The sequence below is a fragment of the Onthophagus taurus genome, chromosome 5 (assembly GCF_036711975.1).
Source record: "Onthophagus taurus isolate NC chromosome 5, IU_Otau_3.0, whole genome shotgun sequence".
NCBI lineage: Eukaryota > Metazoa > Arthropoda > Insecta > Coleoptera > Scarabaeidae > Onthophagus > Onthophagus taurus.
Window position 1 is genome coordinate 7,287,402 of NC_091970.1, and position 18,869 is coordinate 7,306,270.

General features: G+C 30.4%; 2 protein-coding genes across 7 annotated transcripts in view; one reads left to right on the plus strand and one right to left on the minus strand.

The window, feature by feature from the left end:
* The window catches only part of LOC111416300 (necdin, MAGE family member), a 107,827-nt gene that overhangs the window by 15,716 nt on the left and 73,242 nt on the right, over positions 1–18,869 (plus strand). The gene's annotated exons all lie outside the window — the stretch shown is intronic.
* LOC111416295 (Phosphodiesterase 11) overlaps positions 1–18,869 on the minus strand; it is a 94,936-nt gene that overhangs the window by 10,833 nt on the left and 65,234 nt on the right. For all 5 annotated transcript variants that reach the window (XM_071195799.1, XM_071195795.1, XM_071195797.1 and 2 more), the window contains 4 exons: positions 14,217–14,550; positions 8,198–8,512; positions 1,346–1,453; positions 1,032–1,280 (listed from right to left, as the gene is read on the minus strand). In XM_071195799.1, the coding sequence (XP_071051900.1) occupies positions 1,032–1,280; positions 1,346–1,453; positions 8,198–8,512; positions 14,217–14,550 (1,006 nt within the window). The remainder of the gene's footprint in view (positions 1–1,031; positions 1,281–1,345; positions 1,454–8,197; positions 8,513–14,216; positions 14,551–18,869) is intronic.

Genomic DNA, 18,869 nt, shown 5'->3' on the forward strand with positions numbered 1-18,869 from the left:
TTTAATCTAATGAAGCTAAAACTGAAATGGAAGGAAATAACAATTATTTTGTGTAACCTTAATTGGGACATTGCAATCACCTCGACATTTCTAGATCTTTTACTACAATGTTTCTAGTAGCCTTGAATATATGAACCCACGCAATCGATTAATGACGTCACAATAACCGAAAAACGCGAGTTAGGGATCGATTATTCTCGAAATACACAAAACGCGTTACTTCTCCGTATAAAGGCGTGACAGTAACTAAAAATATACTGCGCTTTATTTGTATCATGTTTACTTTGAAAAAAGTTTCAGGTATATTTTATCTCAACTTTTTGTTATTTTATATTTTATATCTTAATGGTTGTGATATTCATACTCTTCAATAATGTGATAAGTAATTCTCAAACTATGCACATCTTTGGAGTTAATACCTATGAGATGAAGTCACCATAAGTAGAGACTCTTAGCAGAGCCTAAGTAGGCAACAACTTAACAATCTGTTAGACCAGTTCTTCTGTGATGGCAAAATTCAAATCTATCACCTACCAACTTCCTTATAATTTCCATGACTTTAGCACTATACACATTAGAAGCTCTATATTTTGACTATAAATATATGTGACATTGTTTGTGGTCTTCAACTTCGTGAAAAATCATCTACAACTGCTTGTAAATTAAAACAAGTCCTTAGATATTCTTGAGAGGGCTACTCGAAGACATGATGAGTTATTAAAAGCAAATGGGAATCAGCTGGAGCAATATGGAACAATTTGGAGCTATCCCCATTCACTGAGAAGTACTAAAATGGAAGTCATGACTTGTTATTGCACGCTACGTGGGCTCATTGAGAATCATACGAATTCAATGAGAAGCTTTAAAAAGGGTATTAAGAGCAACCTATAATATTAAGAAATAGAAAATGTTGATTGGTGTGTGTCAAAATGGCTCAAATCAATATCAAGAAGTTAGAAAAATGAATGGGAATGTTTTGCAGAAGATTCAAAGATTTTTCGAACATGAAAAAAATAGAAAATTTTGCTTACCTGTACTCTTTGACATTGAATAAGACTTTGTGTATGTGTTAATATCCTAAAAACGACGTGTTCTATAGTGCTTTGTTCTTCGAAAACCATTCGAGCTAAATCCAATAGAACCTGATTTCGTTTCACCTCGAGTTGAGATTTTTCGTAAAGGTGCGCATTTCTTAAACCGATGCCGCAAAACTGGAGGTAACTTGCGAAAATCTGTTGGTCCTGTTGCGAAAACGGGGCGTCTCCCACTTTATTTATCACCTAAGATGGGACAGAAACACGTCGATTTAATTAATAGATAAATAGAAAGAAACAAAAAATCGAACCTGAGCTACTCCTATTACATCTCCACTTGTATCTTTTATGGGCATACAAAGAAGAGTTCTTGTCCTGTATCCTGTCCATGTATCTATATCACGATTGAATCTCTCATCCTAAAACAAATAAAATAATTCGTTTAAAAATTAATTTTGGTTTGTTTTTCTCTTAAGGTCAAGGTGAAATTATCCGGGTGGATTCGTTGTAAATGAACTTCTCTCGAAAGTTTTAGGGCGAACTCGTAGGGGCTCAATAACCGCAAAGGACTTTTGTCCGAAGCTCGAGTTTCGAAACTTTATTATGGAATCTCTCTTCAACCTACGTTCTAGCATATCGTTGGCTTTTTAACAAAAAAAAACTATCATCTATATTTTCAAATCTTAGTCGAGATCGAATTTATGTTTTTAGTTTACTCGAGGAGGTAAAACAAATTTCATTTCGTCATGAAATATTGTGGACCGGACAAGAAAAGGTCGAGTTTTTTTCTTATATAGCGTCGTTTTTTATTTGGATTTATGTCTTCTGTTGGGGGTTTAACCCAAGGAAATTAGGTTATAAATCTTTTTGGTTTATGCGAAAATAAGCGTAGGTTTTTAGTATTAACTAACTCATTTTAGTTTTAGTATGATTAAAATTAGTCTTTGAAATGTTTTTAAAATTTTTGCGCAATATATTAATTTTAAGACGTACAAGTCTGAAGATGCACGGAAAAACTCGAAACTTTCTAATTCTAGATCTAGTAGGTAGCACACTACTTCACACTTTAGACGCTCGGCCAAACTACACTAAACTACTAAAATTACAAGACAAGTAATAAAAAATATTTTATTATATATTTTTTTAGTGCTATTATTGAAATCGGAACCAACATTTTTGTATTTAACACAAAAACGGTGGTTTTTATCAATATTCTCTAAGAGTGATAAAAGTTTCTAAACTAAATTTACTATTAGAAACTGCAAAAATAAATGTAGAGTTATGATAGAATAAAAAAGTTCTGAGCAAACAAACTTTAGGAACATCCTGTATAGCATTGTTCCCGCGTACCGATCCAACTCAAAAATTGCCTCGGTCTAGTGTTCGTTCTAGTGGCAGTGGTAGGTAGCGCTAGTTAGCATAAGATGTTACTATGTTATATATTTTTATTGAACTAAAACTTGAACGAGAACTAGAAACATAAACAAAAACTTAATTTTATTATTATATTCGTAATCTTCATAAAATAACCTTTAAACTTGACGCATTTATTTCAGAAAACCAAAAAGTTCAAACTTTCAACTTTTAATTTTGACATATTTGTCAACTTAATAAAAAATCCTTTAAAATGAGTCCAAACTCGACATATTTAACTACAATATTAATGGAAATACAATCACTTCCGGTTTGAAATGTCAACGTCAATTTTGACGTATTTGTCATCTTCATTAAAAAACCTTTAAAATGAGTCCCAAGATGACACAGTTATCTCAAAAAACAAAAAAGTTAGAATAAAAAAATTAAACCCTAAGTTGGCAACAATGAAGATAGCAATTTAATTTTTAAATATTAATACCAACCTTAATTTTTTATTTTTTTTTGTTATATTTTTGTTTTTGTGACAAATATTAAGACATTTTATAAAAATTAAGAATATGTCAAAATGACATTGACATTTCAAACCGGAAGTTGCTTATATCTCGAGTAATATTGGAATTAAACGTATCATGTTTGGACTCATTTTAAAGGATTTTTCACGACGATTACAAATATGTCAAATTGACGTTGACATTTTTAACCGGAAGTTGATCATAACTTCATTAATATTGAAGATAAATATGTCGTGTTTGTACTCATTTTAAAGGATTTTTAATGAAGATTACAAATATGTCAAAATTGAGGTTGACATTTTAAACCTGAAAGAAAATAACCTTCAAAGTGAATTCAAACTTAACGCATTTATCTCAAAAAACAAAAAGTTTGAACTTTCAACTTTTAATTTTAACATATTTGTCAACTTAATAAAAAATCCTTTAAAATGAGTCCAAACTCGACATATTTAACTTCAATATTAATGGAAATACAATCACTTCCGGTTTGAAACGTCAACGTCAATTTTGACGTATTTGTCATCTTCATTAAAAAACCTTTAAAATGAGTCCAAAGATGACACAGTTATCTCAAAAAACAAAAAAGTTAGAATAAAAAAATTAAACCCTAAGTTGGCAACAATGAAGATAGCAATTTAATTTTTAAATATTAATACCAACCTTAATTTTTTATTTTTTTTTTGTTATATTTTTGTTTTTGTGACAAATATTAAGACATTTTATAAAAATTAAGAATATGTCAAAATGACATTGACATTTCAAACCGGAAGTTGCTTATATCTCGAGTAATATTAGAATTAAACGTATCATGTTTGGACTCATTTTAAAGGATTTTTCACGACGATTACAAATATGTCAAATTGACGTTGACATTTTTAACCGGAAGTCGATCATAACTTCATTAATATTGAAGATAAATATGTCGTGTTTGTACTCATTTTAAAGGATTTTTAATGAAAATTACAAATATGTCAAAACTGAGGTTGACATTTTAAACCTGAAGATAGTTATCACCAGAAGTTTGAAAAAACGTTAGACCCGAAGATAGCAATTTAATTTTTAAATATTAATACCAACCTTAATTTTTTATTTTTGTTTGTTATATATTTTTTTTGTGACAAATATTAACACATTTTATAAAAATTTATAAAATTTATTAAAAAAAAAATTATTTAATTTTTAATATGTCAAAATGACGTTGACATTTCAAACCGGAAGTTGCTTATATTTCGAGTAATATTAGAATTAAACGTATCATGTTTGGACTCATTTTAAAGGATTTTTCACGACGATTACAAATATGTCAACTTGACGTTGACATTTTTAACCGGAACTCGATCATAACTTCATTAATATTGAAGATAAATATGTCGTGTTTGTACTCATTTTAAAGGATTTGTAATGAAAATTACAAATATGTCAAAACTGAGGTTGACATTTTAAACCTGAAGTTAGTTATCACCAGAAGTTTGAAAAAACATTAGACCCGAAGATAGCAATTTAATTTTCAAATATTAATACCAACCTTAATTTTTTATTTTTGTTTGTTATATATTTTTTTTGTGAAATATTAACACATTTTATAAAAATTTATAAAATTTATTAAAAAAAAAATTATTAAATTTTTAATATGTCAAAATGACGTTGACATTTCAAACCGGAAGTTGCTTATGTCTCGAGTAATATTAGAATTAAACGTATCATGTTTGGACTCATTTTAAAGGATTTTTCACGACGATTACAAATATGTCAAATTGACGTTGACATTTTTAACCGGAAGTTGACCATAACTTCATTAATATTGAAGATAAATATGTCGTGTTTGTACTCATTTTAAAGGATTTTTAATGAAAATTACAAATATGTTAAAAGTGAGGTTGACATTTTAAATCTGAAGTTAGTTATCACCAGAAGTTTGAAAAAACATTAGACCCGAAGATAGCAATTTAATTTTTAAATATTAATACCAACCTTAATTTTTTATTTTTGTTTGTAATATATTTTTTATTTTTGTTTGTAATATATTTTTTTTGTGAAATATTAACACATTTTATAAAAATTTATAAAATTTATTAAAAAAAAAATTATTAAATTTTTAATATGTCAAAATGACGTTGACATTTCAAACCGGAAGTTGCTTATATCTCGAGTAATATTGGAATTAAACGTATCACGTTTGGGCTCATTTTAAAGGATTTTTCACGACGATTACAAATATGTCAAATTGACGTTGACATTTTTAACCGGAAGTCGATCATAACTTCATTAATATTGAAGATAAATATGTCGTGTTTGTACTCATTTTAAAGGATTTTTAATGAAAATTACAAATATGTCAAAACTGAGATTGACATTTTAAACCTGAAGTTAGTTATCACCAGAAGTTTGAAAAAACGTTAGACCCGAAGATAGCAATTTAATTTTTAAATATTAATACCAACCTTAATTTTTTATTTTTGTTTGTTACATATTTTTTTTGTGACAAATATTAACACATTTTATAAAAATTTATAAATATTATTAAAAAAAAAATTATTAAATTTTTAATATGTCAAAATGACGTTGACATTTCAAACCGGAAGTTGCTTATATCTCGAGTAATATTGGAATTAAACGTATCATGTTTGGACTCATTTTAAAGGATTTTTCACGACGATTACAAATATGTCAAATTGACGTTGACATTTTTAACCGGAAGTCGATCATAACTTCATTAATATTGAAGATAAATATGTCGTGTTTGTACTCATTTTAAAGGATTTTTAATGAAAATTACAAATATGTCAAAACTGAGGTTGACATTTTAAACCTGAAGTTAGTTATCACCAGAAGTTTGAAAAAACGTTAGACCCGAAGATAGCAATTTAATTTTTAAATATTAATACCAACCTTAATTTTTTATTTTTGTTTGTTATATATTTTTTTTGTGACAAATATTAACACATTTTATAAAAATTTATAAAATTTATTTAAAAAAAAAATTATTAAATTTTTAATATGTCAAAATGACGTTGACATTTCAAACCGGAAGTTGCTTATATCTCGAGTAATATTGGAATTAAACGTATCATGTTTGGACTCATTTTAAAGGATTTTTCACGACGATTACAAATATGTCAAATTGACGTTGACATTTTTAACCGGAAGTTGACCATAACTTCATTAATATTGAAAATAAATATGTCGTGTTTGTACTCATTTTAAAGGATTTTTAATGAAGATTACAAATATGTCAAAATTGAGGTTGACATTTTAAACCTGAAGTTAGTTATCATATAATAAAAGTTTTATAATTGAAGTTAATCTAGTGTTAGCCACTTTTTCACACTTTCTTTTTATTTTTAACGTTTTTTTTTGGGTCATTTCTTATTGATTAAAAAAAATCGTCGATTTTTAAGCCACATTATGATTCTCGACTTTTTCCCAAGTTTCTTAATATTTCTTTTGTTAAAAAACTGTAAACTTGTAACACTTCGTTCATAATTCCATTTTACAACTTGTAAATAATCTGATTTCAACTTTTATTTTCTTCAATAATTTTTACACGAACCGTCATCATTTTGTCTCTAGTTTTAGTGATTACATTTATGCCACGACTTACAGAAACACCCTGTATGGTCGTAAAACGTAACGAGTGACCAAGCGGCTTTTGTGCTTGTGATAGCTGTCATTAGTGTTCTGTGATAAAAATGGACAAGCAATTTTCAATAGTTAATTTGAGCCTATCTATTCTGAGAAGTCTTATATTTTTAGAGAGATGAAAATGAAAATCTCGTTTCTCCCAACATCATTCATTTGTCGCTTAGCCAAGTGATGCATAATCCAATTAAAACTAGAACTAACACTAGCACTAGAACTAACACTAAACCTAGAACTAGAATCATTCGGGTTTAGCCGAACGTCTCTTAAGACGGCTAAACCCGAATGATTCTAGTTCTAAATTTAGTGTTATTTCTATTTCTACTTCATTAAAAATATACAACAATCATTGAATAACAATTAAAACAAGAAACATTCGTGTTTAATTGTGCATTTTTCAAGACGAAATTGACGTGTTTCAATTTATACGAAAAAGGCGGTTATCTTCATCGCAAAGTTTTACTGTCAATTCCGTTTAGAAAGGTTTTACGAGCCACAAGGAATCTTTTCGACCTCACGAAACCGTTTTCTCGCTGTTATTTTGGTTCAACAATAAAAATAAAAAGTTTTTTAAAATCCTCGTTAACATCCCTTCGATTTTATGGCGGGGGCTTAACATTGTAAGTTCTAATTTGAAAACCGCAAAACAAGGGACTCCCCCAATCACAAATTGTAATCTGAATCGATAGCCAAAGATAAGCCTCACCGATAACATCAGTGATGTCTATTTTAAACGTATCGCTTATTTGATTATAATAGATTTAAATTAAATAAATTACAAAGTCAACAAACACGTTACAAAATAATTGTAGCGTGAAAAATACGCTTGGGAGTCGTTGTACGATTTCAGAGTCGTACGAGCGGAATTGATACTTGTTGACTTGTCCATATAAAGGGGGATGGAGATGCAACGACATGTCAAAACGACTACAACGAATATTTCGTATAGAAACTCGTCACGCATGAGAAAGAATTTAGCTCGCGTAATATTTGGAGTTATGGGGCCATAAAACTTAACTTTAGACGGAGTAAATTGCGCGACGATGATTTTTAAACGCGGGTGGTCTCGTTTTTTGAAACACATTTAAAATCTAAATTTAAACTAGAAAAATTTCATTGTTTTTTTTTTGTATTTACCAATAATTAAAAACAACAATAACACGTGGATGATGATCGTACATGAAAAGTCGAGCTTTTTGAAAATCAACGTGGGAGGTTTCGTGACGCAATTGAGGCCGCCAACGAAGTTGCCGCCGCAAACAAAATTAAAAGGAGCTATTACTTCGGAACCGATAAAAGGAGTAGGGTAGAGAGCATCAACAACGATTAAATTACCATTACACCAACTACTCGTGTTAATTTATTTTATGGCGCTACGAAAAGAAATAATTAAAATGAATTGAAACCGTAACAAAAAAAAATAAAAAAAAAATGGTGGAGGAGAAAGAAAACCAAGTTAGAAAATAGCATCGCATCTTACTCTAATTATCTTGATTGCAAAATCGATGCGGTCGTCGTTACATACGATAAACTCGAGGGAGACTTTATCTTGTTCTTTTATCGGAAAATTTGATGATGATGTTGACTTAAACTTTAAAACTAAAATCTTGGCGAAAAAAAAATTATAAAACTTACTTCATACGCATCCGGGATATTAACGGGTTCTCCACTTTCCGCAACATATCCAACAATTCCAGTTCCCCAAGGAATGGTAATTTCCTCCTTCTTCTCCATTTCCGCGAGAGTACTCTTCGAGCAGACGTCGAAAAGTTTTGAAACCAAGCACCTACCTCTTGGTGCTTGACCTGGAGGACTAGGAGTGCATCCTCCGCCTTTTTCCCCTTGAACCAGAAATAAGGATCCTCTATCGGCGTGAAGAAGCATGAGAACATTCTGGAGGATTTTGTGACAAAGAGATCGTACTTCCAATTCATTGCAAATATCTTTGACCTAATAACAAAAATGTTTAAATTAAAATTGATTTAATATGTAACTACTTAATGTAGTACTTCAATTTAGGTTATTTTCTTTTTATCCACGAGAACAAAGTAAGAATACACTTGAAAAAATCTTTATTGTATGGTTGGAATGAAGAAATTACGTTTAATAACAAATACCAAGTTTTGCAACTTTCGTGTTATACAGGGTGTCACACAAAAAACGCCCCAAGCTGTAACTCTGTCATTTACATTCCGATTTTCATGAGCGGGTTATCAAATGAAATGGTTTCATGAATACTATGATTCATGCTGCAAATAAATTTTTTCCAAGGCCGTCTTCAATTTTAAGCGATTATTAACTTTTGCTTTTCAAATTGCTCGGTATGTTTTTCTTCACGCTATTGGATAGTTTTTCTTCTGAATCCATTAATGTACAATACATCAACATTAATTGTAATTGTAGCATAGAAAAACATTAAAATAGTTTCTGAACATTCTCTTAAAGTCACTTGTGTTATACTGTAGTGTGCCATGGGATAAATAAAAAACCAACTTATAAGTATCATTTACAACTGCTGAAATAGCATTTAATGACTGTTATTAGGTTTGCGTGTTATTTTTTTCCATGGCACACTGCACTATTACAGAAGTGACTAAGACAATGTTCGGAAAATGTTTTAATTGTTTTTCTCTGCTAAAATTACAATTAATGTTAATGTATTGTACATCAATGGGCTCAGAAAACAATTTCTATCCCATAACGTGAAGAAAAACATACCGAGCAATTTGAAAATCAAAAGTTGACAATCGCTTGAAATCGAAGATGACGCTGGAAAAAGTTTATTTGTAGCATGAATCATAGCATTCATCAAACCATTTCATTTGTTGCCTCGTTCATAAAAATCGGAAGGTAAATGACAGAGTTTATATACAGGTGTCTTTTTTCTGCTAAAATTACATTCAAAGTGGATGTATTGCACATCAGTGGATTCAGAAAAACAATCTCTATCTAATGACATAAAGACAAATATATGGAGCAATTTGAAAAACAAAAGTTAATAATCGCTTAAAATTGGAGATGGCCTTGAAAAAAATTTATTTGTAGCATGAACCATAGTATTCATCAAACCATTTCATTTGATGCCTCGGTCATGAAAATCGGAATATAAATGACAGAGTTACAGCTTGGGGCGTTTTTTGTGTGACACCTGTATAATATGCTTTACAATAGACATAGATGAATATTTTCGTTATCAACCTAAATGGGGCTTTTTGAGCAAGATATTAACAACGTTTCTGATGAAAACTAGAACTAACACTAAATCTAGAACTAGAATCATTCGGGTTTAGCCGAATGTCTTTTAAGACGGCTAACCCCGAATGATTCTAGTTCTAGGTTTAGCATTAGTTGTAGTTTTAGTTCAACAATCTAGCATTGATTAACAATTAAAACTAGAACTAACACTAGACCTAGAACTAAAAAGTTTCGGGTTTAGCCGTGCATCCTCAGACGCACGGCTAAACCCGAATGTTTCTAGTTCTAGGTCTAGTGTTAGTTCTAGTTTTATATCATTAGAACTAACACTAGACCTAGAACTAGAATCATTCGGGTTTAGCCGTCTTAAGAGCCGTTCGGCTAAACCCGAATGTTTCTAGTTTTAGGTCTAGTGTTAGTTCTAGTTTTAATTCAATAAAAGTATACAATAACGCTGAACAACAATTAAAACTAGAACTAGCACTAGAACAAGAACTAACACTAAAACTAGAACTAGAATCATTCGGGTTTAGCCGAATGTCTTTTAAGACGGCTAAACCCGAATGATTCTAGTTCTAGGTTTAGTGTTAGTTCTAGTTTTAGTTCAACAATCTAGCGTTGATTAACAATTAAAACTAGAACTAACCCTAAACCTAGAACTAGAATCATTCGGGTTTAGCCGTCTTAAGAGCCGTTCGGCTAAACCCGAATGTTTCTAATTTTAGGTCTAGTGTTAGTTCTAGTTTTAATTCAATAAAATTATACACTAACGCTGAACAATAATTAAAACTAGCACTAAAACAAGAACTAACACTAAAACTAGAACTAGAATCATTCGGCTTTAGCCGTCTTAAGAGCCGTTCGGCTAAACCCGAATGTTTCTAGTTTTAGGTCTAATGTTAGTTCTAGTTTTAATTCAATAAAAGTATACAATAACGCTGAACAACAATTAAAACTAGAACTAGCACTAGAACAAGAACTAACACTAAAACTAGAACTAGAATCATTCGGGTTTAGCCGAATGTCTTTTAAGACGGCTAAACCCGAATGATTCTAGTTCTAGGTTTAGCATTAGTTGTAGTTTTAGTTCAACAATCTAGCATTGATTAACAATTAAAACTAGAACTAACACTAGACCTAGAACTAGAAAGTTTCGGGTTTAGCCGTGCATCTGAGGACGCACGGCTAAACCCGAATGTTTCTAGTTCTAGGTCTAGTGTTAGTTCTAGTTTTATATCATTAGAACTAACACTAGACCTAGAACTAGAATCATTCGGGTTTAGCCGTCTTAAGAGCCGTTCGGCTAAACCCGAATGTTTCTAGTTTTAGGTCTAGTGTTCGTTCTAGTTTTAATTCAATAAAAGTATACACTAATGGTGAACAATAATTAAAACTAGCACTAAAACAAGAACTAACACTAAAACTAGAACTAGAATCATTCGGGTTTAGCCGAATGTCTTTTAAGACGGCTAAACCCGAATGATTCTAGTTCTAGGTTTAGTGTTAGTTCTAGTTTTAGTTCAACAATCTAGCGTTGATTAACAATTAAAACTAGAACTAACCCTAAACCTAGAACTAGAAAGTTTCGGGTTTAGCCGTGCGTCCTCAGACGCACGGCTAAACCCGAATGTTTCTAGTTCTAGGTCTAGTGTTAGTTTTAGTTTTATATCATTAGAACTAACACTAGACCTAGAACTAGAATCATTCGGGTTTAGCCGTCTTAAGAGTCGTTCGGCTAAACCCGAATGTTTCTAGTTTTAGGTCTAGTGTTAGTTCTAGTTTTAATTCAATAAAAGTATACAATAACGCTGAACAACAATTAAAACTAGAACTAGCACTAGAACAAGAACTAACACTAAAACTAGAACTAGAATCATTCGGGTTTTGCCGAATGTCTTTTAAGACGGCTAAACCCGAATGATTCTAGTTCTAGGTTTAGAATTAGTTGTAGTTTTAGTTCAACAATCTAGCGTTGATTAACAATTAAAACTAGAACTAACACTAGACCTAGAACTAGAAAGTTTCGGGTTTAGCCGTGCATCTGAGGACGCACGGCTAAACCCGAATGTTTCTAGTTCTAGGTCTAGTGTTAGTTCTAGTTTTATATCATTAGAACTAACACTAGACCTAGAATCATTCGGGTTTAGCCGTCTTAAGAGCAGTTCGGCTAAACCCGAATGTTTCTAGTTTTAGGTCTAGTGTTCGTTCTAGTTTTAATTCAATAAAAGTATACACTAACGCTGAACAATAATTAAAACTAGCACTAAAACAAGAACTAACACTAAAACTAGAACTAGAATCATTCGGATTTAGCCGAATGTCTTTTAAGACGGCTAAACCCGAATGATTCTAGTTCTAGGTGTAGTGTTAGTTCTAGTTTTAGTTCAACAATTTAGCGTTGATTAACAATTAAAACTAGAACTAACCCTAAACCTAGAACTAGAATCATTCGGATTTAGCCGTCTAAAAGACGTCCGATTAAATTCGAAAGTTTCTAGTTCTAGGTTTAGTGTTATTTCGAGTTTTAATTCAATCCTGGGCAAGATGTTAACAACGTTTCTGCTAAAAACCCTTCAGCTTCATTCACTGATCGTAATATTCTAGAAGTTGTGGAATCTTGGTCACCATTTCGTCAAAGATGAAACCATAGCGTTATGGTCAATAAAAAAAAACTTAATGATCTACAAAGTCCCACGAAAATATTTTGCGCCCTGCTTTAGATGGTAGCAAATTCGTCATAATTGGAATTGTTGCTATCTAAAGTCTGCATATATTACAGTTTAATCTATAGATATATATTATTATACAGGATGTTTCTAAATTGATGATTCCTCCAAGTTATAGCCCTCTAAAGTTAAGGAAAAAAGTGCAACTTTCTTATCTCTTGACATTTTACAACTAACAAATTGTTAGTTTGATCACAAAAAATTAAATAATGCTGAAATCAATTTGACATGACTTCATTTCTTTGACTAATAATAACCATAACCAACCTGTGTATTATTTTATTTTTTTGTGATCAAACTAACAATTTTAGGAGAAATTTTAAATAGAAAAATGTGGACGCATTAAAAAGTTCTGATGCAAAGTATTGTAGGGGTTGATTTTTTCACCCCCTTGTAATAACATTTTAGGATTACAAAAATCGTATCATTTCATTAACAACAGTTATCTGCCAAATTTCATTCTTCTAAATTCCTCCATAGTGGATTTATTAATTAAAAACAATTTTTTCTCCTAACTTTAGAGACCCCCTTAACTTTTGCTGAAAAATCACCCCTTGAAATCTTTCGCATCAATTTAGAAACACCCTGTATATAGAAAGAAATAATATACAGAGTCGCTGATATGTATGGAAACGATCAATTATGTCCTAAAGTAAGAGAGCTAGCGAAAAATCTTGAGATAAAAAAGTTTTAATGTTTTTTTAAAATCTAATTTTATTACAATAATGACAAGTTACGTGTATATACAGGGTCAGTCAAAAAGTTATGACGAAACAAAATTACGTTTTCTTTAATGGAATACCCCTGTATATTATTCCATATTTCAGTTCATCTCAAAATTCTAAAATTCATGTAATAATAAACCTTAACTTAACCGTTTTCCAGATATCGAGCTTTTACAAATTTACGAATTTATCTAATAAGTGACGTAATTTATCTTTGGGCACAAATTATTTAAACATGTGTTATGTCACTGCGTTGCTATGGAGATGAGAAACTTTCAAAGGTACCTTGATGAATTATGAACATAATCGACAAAAATATTTTTGTGTAATTTATAAGAGTAATTTTCAAAGTTCAATATCTCGAAAACGGTTAAGTTTAGGTTAACGATGTGCTACATGAATTTTGTTTAGAATTTCGAGATGAATTATTATAAATATGGTATAATATACAGGGTGTTCCATTAAAGAAAACACAACTTGGTTTCGTCATAACTTATTGACTGACCCTGTATACTTAATTTGTTTTTATAGTAATAGATTTAAAAAAACTTGTGGTTTTTTTGCTACTTTAAGAGATAACCGATTGTTTCCATACACATCAGCGACCCTGTATATAAAATAACCACAAAGACATGGAATTGAGAGCTTCCTTTTGTAAATTTATCTTTACACATATACTTTTTTTTCGTTATACTTCGAATGTGATATTTTTGATTTACGATGAAACTTGATTTATAATAAATTGGTCAAATTTGTCTCCGAACGATTCATTCAGACCCCCCATTTCGTCAATATCATCGAGCATTGATTTACTTTATTCTAATGGAACCCGAGATAGTATTCATCGCACGTACGAATCAGGTCTCGGCCTTGGCGAGGCATCGTGAATTTCAACTCGAAGCTCTTTGTGAACCGTTTTATCGCTCTTTTTCCGATGCGAAATGACGTGGGGTTTCCCCTATGATTTCCATTGAGAATCAGTCAATATATTTAAATTTTTTTCCTTACCAACTCAAATATCAACTCCTTTTCGTCTAGCTGTTTCAGTTCGTGTCTCGATCGTCTTTGTCGTCGCGATGGTGTAGGGCTGTGTCCCCCTGAGGTGCCTTGTTCCTCTGTGGCCCCCGTTAGAAACGTTGGCGTTCCGTCGATCGTGCTAATAATCGGTTTTAAAAGGCCCCCCCTTTCAAATTCGTGGGCGGAAATTTTTCGAACTGGAGTTGTAGCGCCTGAACCACCCCTCGACTGGTTATTGTGAGTTGGTGACGCTAATTCCGCACTGGATGATGTTAAAGTCGTGTGAGATAGTAACCAGGAATCTACCACTTGTCTGCTTGCTTTTCTGTCAAAAAAAAAATTATATATTCATTCATAATGTTAAAAAATGCTTTTGTTCTTTTGGCAACGATCGTTATTAATAAGAACAGAGAGGCGAAGTTTAAATGGGATTTTCCGGAATACTTTTGGTTATTTATTGAGGTTAGGGATGCGCGACTTGCCAAATAAACAATTTGGTTTGATTTAGTACGGCGCTGTGAGAGTTATGAATAGTTAACGCGTTTACAGATCAAAAGCGTAATAATTCAAAAAAAAATACATTACACACTTATTAAAACGTACTCCGTTTTTAAAAGGTCTTTGTAGTTCACCCCACACAGAAATTTTTTTATTAAAAAAGTTACATGACCCCTTAAATCTAAAAATATCTGGTAAAAGCTTGATATTTTTAGCGACACCTAACGGTTCACCAGTTTTTTCACTACCAATTAAATTACGTTGAACTTTAATGACGCAAAAAAAGGATTAACTAGAAATCTAAGAAGTCTTTAAATGAAAATTGAGTTTTGTTTGGAAAGTGGAAAGAGAACGGACAATTAAATCTTTTCGACTCAACGTTTCGTTTTGTTTATTTGGAATTCAAGCGAGTCGCTTTTTGGGGGAGCTGTTTTGGCTAAAACGTTAATTTGTATTCAGGGACACGAACGCTTTCCGCATTTTTTACTCCACGTTTGCACTGGTTATTGTCTAAAGTGCTATTACACTGAAGATTTTTCTTTTATATTTGAAACAAGAAAATAAAATAAATCTCGATGATATATATTTGGGGATGAAAAAAGATATTTTTCCTCGTCTGAGTCGAGTCGAGTCGAGTTGGGAACGAACATCTGTACTCGATTTTATCGAGTAATTTTTTGGAGAGCGTCCCGGGAATAAACGGGTCGTATTTGAACTGGTAAGTGACTGACGACTGTCTCCATTCATTTTGGTTTCCATTTCAATGGATCTTCTCTATTTACGGTGTTGCAGTAAGTCTTCGTTTGGAAAACGTACGTTTAAAATTGACTTTTGAGATTAAAGTTCGTCGAAGGAAATATTTTTCCTTCTGTTGAGTTTTTTGCCAACTAGAAAATTGATGAAAAGCGAGTTGATAAATATTTCAGCGTTATTTTCTTTTCTACGACAAATATAAAGAACACATTTTTAAAAGAAAATATCAAATATTTTGAACGAAAATTCGATATTTTTGTCTTTACAACAATCTAACAACGTTGAATAATAAAACTAAAAAAAAACACTAAGAGACACTTGCGTGTCTCTTAAAACGGCTAAACCCGAATGTTTCTAGTTCTAAGTCTAGTGTTAGTTCTAGTGACAATTCTAAGTAGCGCTAATTAGTACTAGATATTACTATGTTACATATTTTACTTGTACTAAACCTAGAACTAACACTATACCTAGAGCTAGAATCATTTGAGTTTAGCCGCACGTCTCTAAAGACGGCTAAACCCAAATGATTCTAGTTCTAGGTATAGTGTTAGTTCTAGTTTTACATTTGCACTGTCACTAGAACTTACATTAGACCTAGGACTAGAAACATTCGGGTTTAGCCGCACGTCTCTCAAGACGGCTAAATCCGAATGATTCTAGTTCTAGGTCTAATGTTAGTTCTAGTGACAGTGGTAGATAGCACTAATTAGCATAAGATATCACTATGTTGCATAGTTTTATTGCACCAAAACTAGGAGGTAACATTAATGGATAGAAAATTAAATATCCTTTAAAATGAACCCAAACTCGACCTATTTATCTCCTACAGTTATCGAGATATCTTAATTTTTAACAAAAAAAAAATGGCGATTATTTGACAGTTTATAACCTAACTTTTTTATTTTTTAACCCAAATATATCATGTTTGGTATCAAATGAAAGCATTTGAGATTCTTAAGATCATTTCAATATTTATCGAAAAATCGTTATATTTAATTTTGACATTTGACACTTTTTAACCTAACTTTTTTATTTTTTAACCCAAATATATCATGTTTGGTATCAAATTAAAGCATTTTTGATTCTTATTAAGATTTCTTAACGCCAATTCACTAACTAGTTCTAGGTCTAGTGTTAGTTCTAGTGATATGAAACTACAACTAACACTAAACCAAGATCTAGAAACATTCTGGTTTAGCCGTACGTCTCTTTAGACGGCTAAACCTGAATGATTCTAGTTCTAGGTTTAGTGTTAGTTCAAGTTATAGCTCAACAATCTAGCGTTGATTAACAATTACAACTAGAACTAACACTAGACCTAGAACTGGAAATTTTGGGGTTTTGAAACATTCAAATTTTGTAGTTATAAAGTTGTTTTTTTTTTAACATTAATGGATAGAAAATTAAATATCCTTTAAAATGAACCCAAACTCGACCTATTTATCTCCAACAGTTATCGAAATATCTTAACGTTTAGCAAAAAAAAATGGCGATTATTTGACAGTTTATAACCTAACTTTTTTATTTTTTAACCCAAATATATCATGTTTGGTATCAAATTAAAGCATTTTTGATTCTTAATAAGATTATTTTAATGTTTATCAAAAAATCGTTGTATTTAATTTTGACATTTGACACTTTTTAACCTAACTTTTTTATTTTTTAACCCAAATATATCATGTTTGGTATCAAATTAAAGCATTTTTGATTCTTAATAAGATTATTTTAATGTTTATCAAAAAATCGTTGTATTTAATTTTGACATTTGACACTTTTTAACCTAACTTTTTTATTTTTTAACCCAAATATACCATGTTTGGTATCAAACTAAAGCATTTTTGATTCTTATTAAGATTTCTTAACGCCAATTCACTAACTAGTTCTAGGTCTAGTGTTAGTTCTAATGATATGAAACTACAACTAACACTAAACCAAGATCTAGAAACATTCGGGTTTAGCCGTACGTCTCTTTAGACGGCTAAACCCGAATGATTCTAGTTCTAGGTTTAGTGTTAATTCAAGTTATAGCTCAACAATCTAGCGTTGATTAACAATTAAAACTAGAACTAACACTAGACCTAGAACTGGAAATTTTGGGGTTTTGAAACATTCAAATTTTGTAGTTATAAAGTTGTTTTCTTTAACATTAATGGATAGAAAATTAAATATCCTTTAAAATGAACCCAAACTCGACCTATTTATCTCCAACAGTTATCGAAATATCTTAATGTTTAGCAAAAAAAAAATGGCGATTATTTGACAGTTTATAACCTAACTTTTTTATTTTTTAACCCAAATATATCATGTTTGATATCAAATTAAAGCATTTTTGATTCTTATTAAGATCATTTCAATGTTTATCAAAAAATCGTTATATTTAATTTTGACATTTGACACTTTTTAACCTAACTTTTTTATTTTTTAACCCAAATATATCATGTTTGGTATCAAATTAAAGCATTTTTGATTCTTAATAAGATTATTTTAATGTTTATCAAAAAATCGTTGTATTTAATTTTGACATTTGACACTTTTTAACCTAACTTTTTTATTCTTTAATCCAAATATATCATGTTTGGTATCAAATTAAAGCATTTTTGATTCTTAATAAGATTATTTTAATGTTTATCAAAAAATCGTTGTATTTAATTTTGACATTTGACACTTTTTAACCTAACTTTTTTATTTTTTAACCCAAATATATCATGTTTGGTATCAAATGAAAGCATTTTTGATTCTAAATAAGATTATTTTAATGTTTATCAAAAAGTCGTTGTATTTAATTTTGACATTTGACACTTTTTAACCTAACTTTTTTATTTTTTAACTCAAATATATCATGTTTGGTATCAAATTAAAGCATTTTTGATTCTTAATAAGATTATTTTAATGTTTATCAAAAAATCGTTGTATTTAATTTTGACATTTGACACTTTTTAACCTAACTTTTTTATTTTTTAACCCAAATATATCATGTTTGGTATCAAATTAAAGCATTTTTGATTCTTATTAAGATCATTTCAATGTTTATCAAAAAATTGTTATATTTAATTTTGACATTTGACACTTTTTAACCTAACTTTTTTATTTTTTAACCCAAATATATCATGTTTGGTATCAAATTAAAGCATTTTTGATTCTTAATAAGATTATTTTAATGTTTATCAAAAAATCGTTGTATTTAATTTTGACATTTGACACTTTTTAACCTAACTTTTTTATTTTTTAACCCAAATATATCATGTTTGGTATCAAATTAAAGCATTTTTGATTCTTAATAAGATTATTTTAATGTTTATCAAAAAATCGTTGTATTTAATTTTGACATTTGACACTTTTTAACCTAACTTTTTTATTTTTTAACCCAAATATATCATATTTGGTATCAAATTA